Source organism: Amblyraja radiata, chromosome 3, assembly GCF_010909765.2.
Source record: "Amblyraja radiata isolate CabotCenter1 chromosome 3, sAmbRad1.1.pri, whole genome shotgun sequence".
NCBI lineage: Eukaryota > Metazoa > Chordata > Chondrichthyes > Rajiformes > Rajidae > Amblyraja > Amblyraja radiata.
Window position 1 is genome coordinate 75,071,082 of NC_045958.1, and position 16,647 is coordinate 75,087,728.

At 41.1% G+C, this 16,647-nt stretch overlaps 1 protein-coding gene across 5 annotated transcripts in view; it reads right to left on the reverse strand.

Moving 5' to 3' along the window:
* Positions 1 to 486: 486 nt before the first annotated feature.
* Positions 487 to 16,647, reverse strand: part of apba1 (amyloid beta precursor protein binding family A member 1) — a 150,234-nt gene continuing 134,073 nt past the window's right edge. For 4 of the 5 annotated variants that reach the window (XM_033018113.1, XM_033018112.1, XM_033018114.1 and 1 more), the window contains 5 exons: positions 14,111 to 14,290; positions 12,780 to 12,992; positions 11,924 to 12,043; positions 10,030 to 10,170; positions 4,184 to 4,255 (listed from right to left, as the gene is read on the reverse strand). In XM_033018113.1, coding sequence (XP_032874004.1) covers positions 4,184 to 4,255; positions 10,030 to 10,170; positions 11,924 to 12,043; positions 12,780 to 12,992; positions 14,111 to 14,290 — 726 coding nt within the window. Of the gene's footprint in view, positions 4,256 to 10,029; positions 10,171 to 11,923; positions 12,044 to 12,779; positions 12,993 to 14,110; positions 14,291 to 16,647 lie in introns of all 5 variants that reach the window. The other variant, XM_033018110.1, reaches the window with a different exon arrangement.

Genomic DNA, 16,647 nt, shown 5'->3' on the forward strand with positions numbered 1-16,647 from the left:
ATCTTTCAACCAATCAAACAGTGGTTCCACAGGTCCAACTCTTGCCCTGTGTAAACAGATCTAATAGCACCATTAAGGAAATCTCCGCCACCACTATTTAGCTCTGTCCCACCATCTCTAAGCCAGATCTCACTCTGCTCATACTGATTGCTACATGTCCCACAATACTAAAGGTAATGAATGCGCAGGGAGGGTTTATACAACTTCCAGTAGCTTTGTACTGAGATTACCTGTGTTTCAGCACTCATGTGACTTTTATCCTGAGGGCTATGATCCAGCTTGATACTTTCAGGTCAGAGTAGCTAACAAAAGAAGGCATTGAAATTGTCAATTATCATTGAGGACAGTTTGATGTTACCGGGCAAGAACAGTGCGTACATTGTTTCCACTGTTTGGAATGCCACCTTCTCAAACAACTTCGAATATTCTTTTATTACAAAAGCAAATATCAACAAAATTCTGTCGTCAGGAAATTCAGATGGTGCGCAGTTGTTTCTGGTACGTTTTATTGTTCAAGAGTTGTGAGACACATCCCCTGTGCCGACAGTGCCTGAACACTGTTACAGAGGTAAGTAAATACATGCAACACACAGCAGCTACAGAGAGGCAATACGTGGAAACGCCAGTCACAGGACCGACGCGTAGTGAACCAAAACAGGAAGATCAGCAACAATCTCCAGGGCTTTCTCCCCTCCTCCTCTACAAGAACACGCCAGGCGTGCTGTCTAATCTCAGGTGTGGTCAGTCATGTGCTGCTGGTTCTGTTGTTTAAACTTAGTGAAAAGTAGCAAAGTGTAACTGGCCCTTTTTCAAGGCACTTCGAGCCAAGCCCCAGTCAGACATTATTACACACTGATTTAAAGAGATGTCAAAAGAAAGAGATGAGTAAATGCACAGAGTGGCCCAAGTACCGATGTCAAAAACCCCAAATAAAAGCAAAGTTCTGGAATAGGTGGGTGGGTCAAACTACACAACCTCCGCTGTGTTTCTTTCCCTCCCCCACTGATGCACCCTGACCTGCTGTGTCTTTAACGCTATATTATTACATCATGTAGATCTCATTCCCCCACTTTACTGCCTGCAAGATCACTCATAACAAACAAGGGCTTTACAATAATCCACTATGTATATTGGCCACCATTGCTGATGCCACACTTATTTACTCTGCTATGAAGATACTAGGATTTGAACATGCATCTCCCGACCATTCTCACATATTTTCTTAAGGCTCGAGGGGCTATTTGGCCAATTGAGTCTATGTTGACTCTTAGTACATTAATCAGTCTTATTCCCCCATTTATCTCCCTGAAGCTATTCTCACTCATGCCCCTCAACTCCCTCTACTTATCCTTCCCACTCACCTACACGAGGGGCAATTTACAGCAGCCAATTAACCCATCAACCCACACTTTGTTGGGGTCATGAGATTGCCAAGACTTAGCCAGCAACATCCCAAAATCCTGCACAGTCAGGAGCGGCAATACAACACAACCCCATCAGCTGCTTCCCCCTACAATGTGCAGGCCATCCTGGGACTAAATGTGGGAACTCTCTCCCTAACAACATCACGGGAGTTCCTTCTTCAGAAGAATGTCAGCAAGTAGGGAAGGGCAATAAACATCGACCTTACCAGAATCGTCATGTCACATGAGTGAAGAAAATAATTTGGTTCTCTTCAATGGATCTGAGTGCACAGAAGTGTTTACAATTGCTAGCCAATACTCTCGCACGAGTTCAGCTGTGGAGACCATGGGCAAAATTCTTTCAAGATGATAAAATAAGTTTTTGCAGACTGAACACATTTGAACACTTTTCTTTTCCTCTTTGTAATTGAGTAAAAAGTTAAGGAATGTAAATCATTAAACATATCACTCTCTTTTCCCCCTTCCCCCCCCAAAAAAAATCCTTAACAGTAACATAAATAAATAGACACTGTCACTGTATTACAAACACAAAAAATAATCCTCAAAAAAAAAAACTGGATTATGAACTACATTCATAAGTGCATTATTTGACAATAATTAATAGCTGACAAACTTCAAACAACATTACAAAGTAGAACTTTATGTTGCAGTGTTATAACCTCCTGATGTCTGGTGTTATATTATATTGCACCAAATAACAAAAAAAGTATATTCTAGTGCTGCATAAAGTATTTACATTAAGTTCACATCGGCATTTGTAGGTATAGATTATAGATATTAACACACATGTCATTGAATGAAACCCATTAACTTGTGCCATGCCATTATAATAACTTCAAGTAATGATGCTACAGAACTGTGCAGGTTAACACATTAGTTTTGTGTAAACATAGGAACTGAGTCTAAAGCAGAGATAAACTCTGGCATTTTCAGTATATTCACCCTCAAATTACTCTGGTCTCAATTAATTTACCTGTGTGACAGGACTCTGATGCTCCACTAAAATTCTCGGGATATTCTGGCTGGGAAGTGCAAGAGCACTCTGTTATAATGTTTCATCCAATTAATCCACAAGCATAACTAATCCATCAATACTGGATGATCACTGATCATTACCAGACAGTCTCACAGCATCTAATAAGTGGCAGGATGAGCACTGTGCAAACTTACAGGCTGCAGGCTGGATAGCTCTTTCACCTAACAGAGGTGTAATGGATCACCTCCTGTACTATAAACCTCAATGATTACTGCTTGTCGAATGCTAACCTCATCATGAGTCAAACACCTGTCCAGAATGTTCATGGCACTCATGGTCCCACAGGAGAGCAGAATCATGCCTCCACTTACTCAAGACTAAATCCTTGTTACTCGTGTAATAAAAAATAATTGCAGTTGCTGGTTTACACCAAAGGTGGAACTGGAATAACTCAGCAGGTCAGGCAGCAACTCTGGAGAAAATGGATAGGCGGCGTTTCAGGTTGGGCCCTTTCTTCTTCAGAAAAAGGGTCCCAATCCAAAACATAACCTATCCATTTCCTCCAGAGTTGCTGCCTGACCTGCTGAGTAACCCCAGCATTTTGTGTCTATCCTTATGACCCCCTGTTGGTTAAAGGTTCTGCCCCATTAAACATTGTTCACCCCCACTTTAAACTGTCACAAATGACGGCACAGTAGCTAAACATATGAAGTTTTTCATTAACTGGATTCATGTTACACAAAGTAGACCTCAAGCTGAAACACTGGCTCAGAAATTGTATCTGTTGTTGGATGTTCGAGTGTGTGCAAGGGAAGTACCCCAGCACTGAATGTAATGCTGTCTAACAATACATTACGTCCTAGTGTGTGTTTAAATGTATAATTGCTTGGCAGGACTCTACCACTTTGATGCTAACATTTTACTTTGACATATTTTAAGATCGTATATTAAACCTATGTTTTTAAATAATTTCTATCTCAGTCCCACCTCTGCATATTTAATTCTTTGCCCCAAAATAGAACATTAATTTACCCAAGCGTTGCCAATGATTAGTTTTCAGATGATAGATGTTACGAGATTGGAACTGTGTAACATTCCATGCTTTCTAAACTCTGCCTTTTTATTAATTTAAATTAGGAATTCATGACCTACAGCTTATTTAAAAAATCGAAAATTGCTGACACAAGAATGGTCTGCCCTCAACTTTAGAGAATGGTTTCAAACTTTGACTTGGATAAGATTATCAAACTAACTTCATTACAAACACTCCAGTGCATGTTGGAATGTATCAATGAGGTAAAGAGTAATAGATTATGAGAATTAATCAGGAATGTTTTAAAATATAATTAGGAATGAAGAAGACATAGAAACTTCTGGGTAAATGGACATACATGTTGAGACTTTGTAAATGCCTATCAATTTGTTTAACTTTTAATACATTTCCCAATGACATAATCACTCACCTGCAATGAACTGGTTCTGCATAAAAGCCCTCTCTTAAATAACATTAAACTATATAGGTGCCCAGTCACTTATTTTGTGTTAACTTAGTGAGAATTAATCTGCGAGAATATATTTACATTTATTTCTATATAAACCGCACAAAGTTGCATGTCTGAAAGGCAAAGGTTCGTTTTTTTTTTTTACAGATTTTGTTGTCAAACAAAGCACGTTTAAAAAAAAAATGGTAGTTTCTGCAGCTGCACAAATGCAGCAATGATCAACACAACCAAACCACACAGACACTTCCACTGTGCACACTGGGGCAGGGGGTGTAGTCCTTTCAGATGTAAACAGGCTGCTCTTGAGCTGTCAGCAGTCTATACATGGCTGCAGGCATGGTCTTCATGTGAATCTAGGGGAGAAATGAGGAAGATGAGATTGAATTTCCTCATCACCAGAGCTGGGGAGAGAGAGGATCTTCTACGCCATTCAAACATGGCTGATCTATCTCTCCCATCTAACACCATTCTCCTGCCTTCTCCCCAGAACCCCTAACACCACAAGCAGTGACGTCAATAAGGCAGCATGGATAAAAATGAACCATCACCTGAAAAATGAACCGCCTATAACCTGAATTATTATCTGGGAGAGAATAGCTTTAAGTAGGTTCAAAGCCCCAAATGGTAATGTTATCAGACAAGATTTGACAGATAATAAGATAGATGACAAAAACTCCATCAGAGAGGCTGGTTTTAAGGAGCATCTTAAAGGAGAGCATTTCAAAGGGCACTTCAAGACAACCAGACCACTGTGGGTCTGAAGTATATACAACCTAGATGATATAGGTAAGATAGATTTTCTTCCCTAAGTATCATCAGTTAACCAGAGGCATTTCTGCCGCTGTCCAGTAACTTCCAGATCACCATCAACAATATCGGCTTCATAATCAAGACTGAATAAATTAACGGAATTTAAATTCCCCATTTGCAAAAGATTTGAACTCATGTCACTGTATTGTTAGTTCAGTCCTCTGGACTGCCAGCAATCACCATGTGTCCTTGTTTACATGTCGGGAAACAGATGGAAATACATGAATCAGATCACTGCCTTAGGCAGTCATTGCAGTTCAGTGAGGTCATAAGTGATAGGAGCAGAATTAAACCATTCGGCCCATCAAGTCTACTCCGCCATTCTATCATGGTTGATCGATCTTTCCTTCCTAACTCCATTCTGAGGCTATGGCCTCTGGTCCTAGATTCTCCCAACTAGTGGAAACATCCTCTCCACATTCATCTATCCAGGCCTTACACTATTCAGTAAGTTTCAATGAGGTTTACCCCTCATCCTTCTAAACATTGACAGCTGACCAGACTCTCCTCCACACGCTGTTTGACTGACTCCAGTGGAACCAGCCATTGGGGAGAGAACAATCAGTGCCTGTCATTCTCATGCTCATTTGGTGCCAATGACCACAAATGAATTCCTATCCTGGCATGCTTAGTTCAGATGTTAATATCACAGAAACACTGAGGCAATTCCGATGTGTGGCTCCCTGCAAGCAAGCAAAAGGCTAAAACTTAAACCAATTACCATGGGAGAATTCAACGATAAGGGATTGCAAAATTTGCAGTGACTGACACACAGATCTGATTTCTTCCCTTGAGGAAAGTTAAAAATCTCTTTGGCATTTATCCCACTCTCTCGGGATTTATTATTCAGACCAAGGTAACTTCAAGGGCACACTGGTGTAACTGATCGGAGAACTCGTAACATTTGCTCAGCACTTCAAGGATCAGTGCCAAACAGGTCCAACATTTATACTCTATAGCAGTGCTTCTTAAACTGGTGAATGAAATTATTTTAGGGTGAATGAAATTATTTTAGGGTGAATTAAACTAGAGGGGTGAATGAAGGGTGAATGAATTAATTTATTCAGATGTTCATATATTTTTTTCTATACATAAAAAAGGGATTGCCATTAAAGTGGTTAGTAAGCTTTTATAGGTTTTAATGGCAGTGGAGCTGGGAATTTGATGTTTTTTTCTCTCTACCTATGGTTTTCTAATTTCAAAGTATCAGGATATTTCTTAAATTTACTGTAATATAACCTTTTAGGGAAGACCAGACAAGCTAGTGGAATCATAACTATATAAATGTCAACACTGGAGGATCGCCGTAGGCAACTGCTGAACTGTAACTTTACTTTGCGTGGCACATTTAGCTACTTGTCTGCTGGCTTCTGGAGAGAGGCATACCAAATATGGCAAGTTGATATTTGGAGGTATTGTGAGCTTTCTTCGGGGAGAGTTATAGAAAGTTATATTAGTTGGATACTATTATATTAAATCACATACTCCATGTTTTTTTTAGCTAGTTTTCCAAGAAAAAAACTGCAGTAATCAAAGCCCAAAGGTAGGATGGGGCTGAAGCGTAGGAATGTTTTTTTTTATCATTCTAAGAGAATGACTTTCCAATTCCAGTGGTAATTATACTTTTTTTTTTTTTACACCTAGTTTTCTTTACATATTTTTAGGGTGTTCAAAAAGTTGAATAAAATAAAGACTTACGAAATTAGTTAATTTATGCATTTTGGTCATGTGACAAAATAAATTATATATAAATTTATACACAAGGGAGAATAAGAAGAAAATTACCATAAAAACATAAGGCAATTTAGTTGAGGGTGAATTAAATTTTGTGATAAAGACTCAAGGGTGAATGACACTGAAATAGTTTAAGAAGCACTGCTCTATAGTCATATGATGTGGAAATGGGCCCTTCGGCCCAACTTGCCCATGCCAACCAAGATGCCCCATTCTACGCTAGTCCTAGCTGCCAGCATTTGGCCTCTAAACCTTTCCTACCCATGTACCTGTCTAATGTCTTTTGAATGTTGTTATAGTACCTGCCTCAACCACCTCCTCTGGCAGCTCGTTTCATATACCCACCACCCTGTGTGTGAAAAAGTTGCCCCTCGGGTTTAGACTTTAGAGATACAGTGTGGAAAAAGGCCCTTCAGCCCAATGGGTCCGTATCGACAGCAATCACCCCGTACTCGAGCATTATCTGACACACTAGGCACAATTTACAGAAGCCAATTAACCTACAAACCTATACATCTTTAAAGTGTGGGTGGAAACCAGAGCACCCGGATAAAACCTATGTAATCACAGGGAGAATGTACAAACTCCGTACAGACAGCCCCCCTGGTCAGGATCGAACCAGGGTCTCTGGCGCTTTAAAGCAGTAACTCTACCGCTGTGCCACTGTGCTGCCCTGATTAAATCTTTCCCCTCTCACCTTAAACTGTCCCCTTGTTCACGTTTTCCTACTCTGGGTAAAGAGTCACACTATTGAGCTCCAGATTGAAGCCAACTACTATTTATTGGTGATTTTAAAAAAAAGCTTGAAAGGGAACATAGCACACACAAATGGATGCATTGGTCAAACATGATTTTCCTTTCACAAAATCAAGTACACAATGCCTGATCATCCTGAATGTTATATAACCTGTCTGCTATGATGTCGTACATTTCCCCCAATTACAGATATTAAGCTAATGGGCTGGTGTTTCAGTTTTCCTTCCCCTTTTAAATTCCCTATTTTGAATATACTCAATGGACATTCACCAAATCTAGGGAACTGAAAAATAAGACTAATGCTTCAACAATCACAGGGTGCTGCTACTTTTAGGAGCTGAGGATGTTCAATGCCTCCCCAGAAACCTTCAGCCTGCAGCTCCAAGAATGTGTTCCCTACCAATTCCACAATTATTATAATTTTCGTGAATAATTCCCCTTTTACAGCTATTTCGAGTGATGCAAATTTTCTGCTTAACTGATCTGCCACCCCATGTTTTCGATTATTAATTCCCACATTCACTTTCTATAGAACTAGTACTCATTTTGGTACTTCTGTTTTTATTGAAATTACTATAGAACGTCTGTATTTATACTTCTGGCTGACATTACCTTGTACTCTAATACTTCCTAGCTTATTAACCTTTTCTTCATTTGCTTTTACCTTCAGTCCAATATTCTGATCTATTATTTGTCTTTATACAATTATGTTTTTTTTTTAATGTTTGATATTTCTTTTAATCTTTTGGTTAGACATTCTGGCCCTTCAGGTTTCCATTTTCATTGGATCTGTGCAATCTGAAAGTTTCTATTAAATCTCTGTTGCTCCATTTTGTCTGGCTGATCCTATAATTTAATGTGCCAGTTGACTTTAGCTAGTGCTGCTTTCATGGTCATCTCTATTTTAAAATATTACTCTTGGCCACATCCTCCTCCTCAAACCAAATGTAAAATTCAATCATATTGTGATTGCTGTATTCATGAATCCTGTCTTACTATGGAGAATGGCAGATCCAGTGTAGCTGGAGGCTAATGTTGCAACCAACAATCTCAAAAAATATTATGCACTCCACATTAAGGCTAATTTTAAGGCTAATGAGAGGGGATCTTATAGAAACATATAACATTCTTAAGGGATTGGACCGGCTAGATGCAGGAAAATTGTTCCCGATGTTGGGGGAGTCCACAACCAGGGGTCACAGTTTAAGAATTTAGGACTGAGATGAGAAAAAAAAAAAATTCACCCAGAGAGTTGTGAATCTGTGGAATTCTCTGCCACAGAATACAGTGGAGACCAATTCACTGGATGTTTTCAAGAGGGAGTTAGATTTAGCTCTTAGGGCTAAAGGAATCGAGGGATATGGGGAAAAAGCAGGAACGGGGTTCTGATTTTCGATGATCAGCCATGATCATATTGAATGACGGTGTTGGCTCGAAGGGCCGAGTGGCCTTCTCCTGCACCTATTTTTCTATGTTTCCATCTCTGACTTTTCCTTCTTGCATCAAAAGTGTAGTAAACATCCTCTGTAAGACCACAGCTGCCTTGAACGTTCTTTGCACTTGCTCCAACAATGAGACTTCATGCATGCTGCCTCTAAAATGCTTCCCTTCTTACTGAACAGTGCTTTCCCACTGGCATCCAGCACACAGAAAAGAACCCTTGACCACATCTCATTTATTTCCCACACCTCTGCTCTCACAACCCCCTTGGACAGGACATAGTTCCTCTGACCCTCACCCTCCACTGCCACCAGTCCCTGCGTTCAAAAGATCATCCCGTGCATCTCTCATCACCAGTCAAAATTCTCTTCCCTTTCAGCATTTTAAAGGGAACGTGCCCTTCGTGACTCCCTGGCCCACTCTTCCATCCCCACTATGACACTTTATCATCAACACACAGGACGTGCAACACCTATCCTTTCATCCCTTCCCTTCTTACCATCCAGGGATTCAAACAGACTTTGCAGGTAAAGCAGTGATTCACTTGCATTTGTCCCAGCCTAATGTGGTGCTTTGTAACGCAATCTCCTCTGCACTGGAGAAACCCCCAAAAGCAAATTGAGTAGTGGCTTTGCGGAGCATCTTGCTCAGTCCCACTTGTGATTGCTGCTGTTCTAATAGCCCAGCACGCTACCTCTCTGTCCTTTTGGACTGTTGCCTTCTACACCTTTATGTACACATACTGCCTTCTACACCATCACAAGGCCACACACATGTTTGAGGAATCATGCAGGTAACCTGGGCACAACTGCAGTCTATTGGACAAATGTTCTAACTTTCCATAACCAACTCTTCCTTTCTGTCTACATCAGTACTGGCCATTTCTATGCATCATCATTTGGCTCGATTTTTCTCCGTTCATTGGTTTGGCCTGTTGGATGTGACCCACAGCGTGTTATTTGCTATACATCACACAGAAGGATAATGGGCTTCTATATGCCACATTCAGTTATTTAGTTTCACCCTAGCAGAGATATTCTTCATCTTCCACGTGATATCTCTGCCCCCACCTTCTCTGCTGAGAAGGTGAAAATTAACTTGTATTTTCTGTGTGCTGACAAAGAGTCTGAAACATTCGCTGTTTCTTTATGTACACATGCTGCCTGACCCGAATGTTCCAACATTTTATCTTTTCATTCCTACAAGTACTAGTTGGGCTTAATATCCTGCTTCAATGCTGAAAACGATGTCATCAAAATCAGCTTCTTTAGAACAGAAAAAGAACATGATCCAGATGTAGAGAGACAGACAATGAAGCTACACTCAGCACCCAATAATGAATAAAGTGTACTAATCCCTCAGTAATGCAACGAAAGACAACACTTACCTCACCAACTGCATTGGACAAAACGTGGACTATCTTCTCGTGAGGTGTTGCGACAACACTTTGCCCATTGATTTCTATAATGCGGTGGCCAACTCTCACTCCTCCACGCTCTGCGATCCCTCCACGCATAAGGCTACAGATCTGAAACAGAACATCAACTAGTCATTGATTAGTGACCCAAGAGATGGTCTTCAAGTGTGAAGTGAACTTTTAATTTGATCAGAAGATACATCTATTGCCTTACACCCATCATCTCAATGCAAGGAGGATACAAATTTGATTGAGTTTTTCAAGTTTGTGAGGAGGTGACAAAGGTGATTGATGAGGATAGAGTGGTGGATGGTGTCCACATGGATTTTAGGAAGGCATTTGATAAAGTCCCATATGGTAGACTTTTCCAGAAGATTAAGATGCACAGGATTAATAGTGACTTGGCTGTATGGATCGAGAACTGGCTTACAGATAGAAGACAGAAGGTTGTAGTGGAACGACAATATTTAGACTGGAGGTCTGCGATCAGTGAATCTGTACTAAGCCGTCTCATCGCTTGACCCAGAAGGTCGGTATGATCTAAAGAGGCGATCACAAAAGTAACAGCAGACAATCTTGGTACAGTACTGAGGAAGTGTGGCATTGTATGAGATTGTGTCTTTCATGTGAATTGTTAGACCTGGGCCACATTTGCTCTGTCAGGCAGAGACAAAAGATCAATGGGGCAATTCATTCCCAAACTGATACTCAAAAGTAGCTACTGCTTTGAAGATCATCATTTGTTTTCGATTCCTCACAGATAACTGGTCTCCATGTTCATGAAAAATTATCAGGCAAACCTTCCTTCTTGAGAGTTGAAAGGGATCAGAGTGCAACAAAGGCACGTCTTCTCTGCACCAGTGGTTCACAAAACAGATTTTGGTGGTGGATAAAACTGCTAAAACTGCTAAAACCCACATATAATGTAATTTATCTGCGTTATTGAAACAGTCAATTTTCTTTTTGAAAGTTTTTTATCTCAAAGGTAATCTTATTCAATGACTTTTCAAGAAACACATTTCAGATAATAACAATTTTCTATGTATATTTTGTCCCCAAATGTCTCCTTATAACCCTCCTACCACTGCTGCAACCTTATATAAAACCTATTACTATTTTGAATGAATGCGTCTAGTTGGAACCTTCTTTGCAGCAAACAAACGTCCACAGCCTATGGGAAGATGCTGTGTTTAGATTAGATGCTCCACTTCCTATACTACAACAATGGCCACATGAAATCAGAAAGCTGTGGATTCAATTCCTGTTCTCGTGGCTTGAGCATAAATATCTAGGATGATTATCCAGAGCTGTATTGTTGCACATGCTGCCTTTTGAAGAGATATTAAACAACTTGTTCAGGGGATGTCAAAGATCATCATTTTGATGATCTCTCTAGTGCCCTGGGACCAATAATCGTCCCTCAACTGCACCCACTGAAACCAGATGATCTGGTCCTTGACACATGGTTCATGTTATTTGCAAATCAAGGACTGTGTTTCCTGCAACAGTGACAAAACTTCAAAACGACTTCGTTGGCTGTAGGTTTTTTGGGACCTTCCGAGAGAGAAGTGAGTAATAAAAAGCCGAGATCTGTTCCCCTGACTTTTTTTACTTACGTCGTCAGTTTTACTTACGATGCCGAAGATAGACACAAAATGCTGGAGTATCTCAGCGGGACAGGCAGCATCTCTGGAGAGAAGGAATGGGTGATGTTTCAGATCTAGACCCTTCTTCAGACATCAGAAATATCATCCATTCCTTCTCTCCAGAGACGCTGCCTGTCCCGCTGTGTTACTCCGTGCCAGCATTTTGTCTATCTTCGATTTAAACCAGCATCTGCAGTTCTTTCCTACATTTTACTTACAATGCCATTCTGTACACTGAAGCCCAGCTGATAGCGCAGGTCTGGTCTCCTTATCAGTACCGTTGTGACCGGAGGACATCGCACAATGTTCAACTTGACCCGAGCTTGGCTCTTCAATCCCTGGATTAAACAAAATCAAATGAAACGAGTTACGTCTCAGACAGGAGTCCGAGGCGTGGGTTTGTCGTGGAATTAACATTTCACTTCATGTGGAAGGTTCCAAGTTACCTGTCCCTTTGACCAAACCCACCACCATTTTTCCTCGGGAGCTCAGTGGCTTTCAGTCATGAGCCCCAATTTGAAGAATTAGCATTTCCCCAATTACTTCCAATTATCTAGGACATTTCACATGGCCACGGAACCCAACACTGTATGTATCAAGCTGGAACTTGATCCCAAGCTGGGAGGTCTGATCGCAAGACAGTGAATTTTCTTTTGGTGCTCTGGACTGCCCACATCCCAAGGGTCATACGGGTTGATAGGCTAACTGCCCACTGTAAACTGCCCCTAGTACGTATGTGAATGGTGGAATCTGGGGGAAAATGATGAGGAAATGGGGAGAATAAAAATGTGATGCAAGGTTATTGTAAATGAGTGGTTGGTGGTCTGCCTGGACTCAATGGGTCTAAGGTCCTGATTCCATGCTGTATCGCTCCATTACTCTATGATCAAACAACAATGAACTGTGGAAATCATTATCTCCAGCGATAGCTTCCAAGCAATGCAGCCATGAGACACACAGAGCATCTATATTGACCCCAGTTGTGGAACATGGCTCTAAGAAGCATGGAGAATGTAAATAACCAGCTGCATTCTTTCCCTTTAATTATATCAGGCCTACAATCAGATGGGGTACCTTGATGATGCTCTGACAGGTGGATAATGGTAGCCCCACAAGGCTGGTGCCATTGATGGACATTATCTGGTCTCCAATGTTCAGCTTTCCAGACTTCTCTGCAGGCCCTGCATGCATGATGTTTGCGATGATCACCGTTGGCAGGATGGAGCCCCAGCCTGACTCAACGATCACCAGACCCAGTATTTCACCTTTCTGCTTCTCAACGTGAACCTGACCAGGAGGAAAAGAATCTACTTTACCACCCAAAACATAACCACAGTCGATTTAGCATTCGGCAGCAAGACCACCCAGTTCCTCAGGTCTATTTGCTTAGAGTTAATGTCATTCACCTATTAGACCCTTTATTCTCTACTCAATCAAGTAAACAAGGTGTGAGGAAACAGTGGGCAGCGGCTTGTACGTAGCATCAACTCCAGGAGTAAATATTCTACGTGTAATTGGGCGTTTCAAAACAAGAAGTTAGTTCACCTCTCCGCCTTCTCCATCTGGCTTTTAAAATCTTTGATGAACAAAAATCCCCCACTTGGTGGGGTTCAAATTCAAGGAGTGTTTAGAAAGAGCAAATAAGGAGAAATTGTTTCCATTAGCAAAAGAGCCAAGAATCAGCAGATGCAGATTTAAGGTGATTGGGAATCTAACATAACATAAAGGGTGACATAAAGGGGCAACAGTTTTAAACAGCGAGTAGTTAAAAGAATGTGAGTGCCAATTCAATCTAACTATCAAAATGGATTGGGATAAATTCCTGAGAAAGCAAAATGTAGGAACTGAGGAGAGGAAAGGACAGGGCAGTGGGACTAATTGGAGAGCTCTTTCAAGGAGCCAGCACTGGAACAACGAGCCAGCTGACCTGCATCTGCGCTACTTTAGTCGACAAGTTGGATGGAAGAAAGGTAGCAGAAAAAAATGACAGGAAGAACCAATGGATGCTCAACCAGCAAGTTGCTTGATCTTAAACTTTAAAAAAAATCCTTGACATAGAATTTAAGGGAAAGATTGATGTGAAATAATTCAAATGTGATACCTGCCTACCACAGAGTGTAGATTACACATACATCTACTGATCCATGGCTTAGATTCCCCTTAGATTCATCTGTCATGAATTATCAATGTAGCAACATGAACCGATCTCAAATGCGGTTTAGTAATCAAATTATGAGCAACCAAATTGAAGCCTGGTCCGATCTTTACAATCACATTTTTGGATGAGGTGTCCACAGGAACAGAAGACTGAGTTAACAATGCCCGTGACCATCTGTCTCTATACTGCAGTACAGTTACCACAAGACCCCGTCCCTTAAAGCAAAAGCCTTCAATGCTACACCTACTTCTTTGCAGTTTTCTGATTTGGAGAAATGAATCAAGTCGTCATTGTACATGTCCTGAGTATTGAGGAGGTCGCTGTATTCCTTCTGGCTCAGGTCTTCTGGATTAATCCCGTTTGCCCTCAAGAATTCCTGGTAGGCGACACTAAATGCTTGTCCTATGGATTGGGCTATCAGTTGAGCCTGCAGGGCAGGAAAGGAAGGAAACATTACATTTAACATAGAGAATCAAGACAAACCACCACTTGGTGCAGCTAGGATTTAATGGCAAAGTGAGATCAGCATCATAGAATGTTGAGGATTGGTATGGACTTGAAGGGCCGAATGGCCTGTTTGTTCTGTGATTCGACGTGCCACAGGAGAAATTAACAAACTAGATTTGATATGGAGCCACAAACCAAGGGTGACCAAGAACGGGATGAAATAGGTAGGTTTTAACAAGAGTCTTAATGGAAAAGAGGAGACCAAAGAGGTTTAGGGAAGGAATTCCAGAATTTAGGATATGAAGGAGGTGAGAATTGGAGGAGCTGAGGGATAGCAGAGGGTTGGCAAAGATCAAAGAGACAGGTGGATCTATTTGATTGATTGATTAAAATGTACAATGATTAATGTAAAATTGGGCACTCTTTTATCCCTTTTGTACGCTCCTTCTGAATCTGTCCTCTCAGCCGTTAGGCTGCAGGCTCCAGGTTTAAACCACTTGTTACATAAAAATGGTTTTTGGTTCCTCTGTCAATCCCCTTACATCTGGGCCCAGAGGACATCAAATTTATGTGCTTCATCTGAAACCTTCACTGTTTCTAATGCTTCCATCAAACCATTGAGCCGTAACTTGCAACACGATGATCAAGAGCTAGGATGTGGGAATAGATTGGTGAGATGGAGAGCGTCATAGAGTCACACAGCACGGAAACAGGTCCTTTGGCCAAACTTGTCCATGACGTTCAACATGCCCCATCGACACTAGTCCCACTTGCCTGTGTTTGGCCCAGATCCCCTGTAATCTATCCTATCCATGTATCTGTCCAAATGTTTTTTTAAACATTGTGTTAGGATCTGCCTCAACTACCTCCTCTGGCAGCTCGTTCCATAAAACCACAATTTTTTGTGTGAAAGTCTTGCCCCTTCAAGTTTCTATTGAATCTTTCCCCCCCTCACCTTAAACCTCTGTCCTCTGGTCTCGATTCCCCTACTCTGGGTAAAAGTAGACTCGATCTATTACTCGATCTATTCCTCTCATGATTTTGTACATCTCTACAAGATCACTCCTCATCCTTCTGTGCTCCAAGGAATAAAGTCCTCGCCAGCTCAACCTCTCCCTACAGCTCAGGCCCTCGAGTCCTGGCACATCCTCATAAATCATCTCTGCGCCCGTTACCGTTTAAAATACCGAGGGACAAATGTCTTCCTCTGGGCCATGAGCTTTCTGACAACTTTTACTTCAGCTTTCTCTGTTCTGAGGGAGAACGACCTCCAAGTCCACATGAAATAGCAACAGGAATTGGTCCCATGGCCTTTCCTGCTTCCGCTGCCGTACAGTCAGATCATGAGTTTTCTACTAGTTGGCCTCAGCACCATGTCCCGGCCTCGGCAATTCCTTCCTATATCAGCCTGAGCAGCACCCACTCACATGGTAAACACTTGTTCTCAAATCGTCCCTCTCACACTCCTGATTTTGGCTGCATAGAAGGAAATAATCAGTTCAGCATCCTTCCTCTCAAGCCCCCTCAGAATGGTGTGCATTTCAATAGGATCACTTTTCATTTTGAGGGCACGTCCCAATCTATTTAATCAGTCTTTAATTCCAGGAATCAATCTAATGATCTCCTATGCATGTTGCTTCCAAGAGTGACCACCAGGTTCAAGAATAACTTCTTCCCACCAACCAGCAGGTTCGTGAACCTGACACAAACTATCCTCAACTATAAACTATGCACTGTCTATGGATGCACTAAGGACTTCGGGTTTTTTTTTTGCACTAATATTGGGGATACTAATATGTTGAATTGATGTTTATCATATATTATCTATGTGCATAGTGTTTACTGGGCTGTTATATTGCTGTAAGTAAGAATATAATTGTTCCGTTGTTGGTACATCTGACAATTAAACATACTTGACTTTATTCTTCCTTAAACACCAGAACTGTATGCTGTGCTCTGGGATGCTTTAGAAATGTGCTTTAGAAATGTGGGAAGATTTTCATTATTTTGCATTCCATTTTCTTAGCTACGACAATTCCTAATTGGAGACCTCGGACTATCTTTAATCTGACTTTACTGGATTTTAACTTGCACTAGAAATTATTCACTTTATCCTGTATCTGTACACTGTGGATGGCTCGATTGTAATCATGTATACTCTTTCCACTGACAGGTTAGCACGCAACAAAAAGCTTTTCACTCCACCACAGTACACATGACAATAAACTAAACTATTCCTTGGGTAAATAATTATTTGCTGAACTTTTCAAGGCTACCACGCTACCTGCACAACCACAAGACAACATGCAACCACCCACAAGATAAAAGTACTACGTA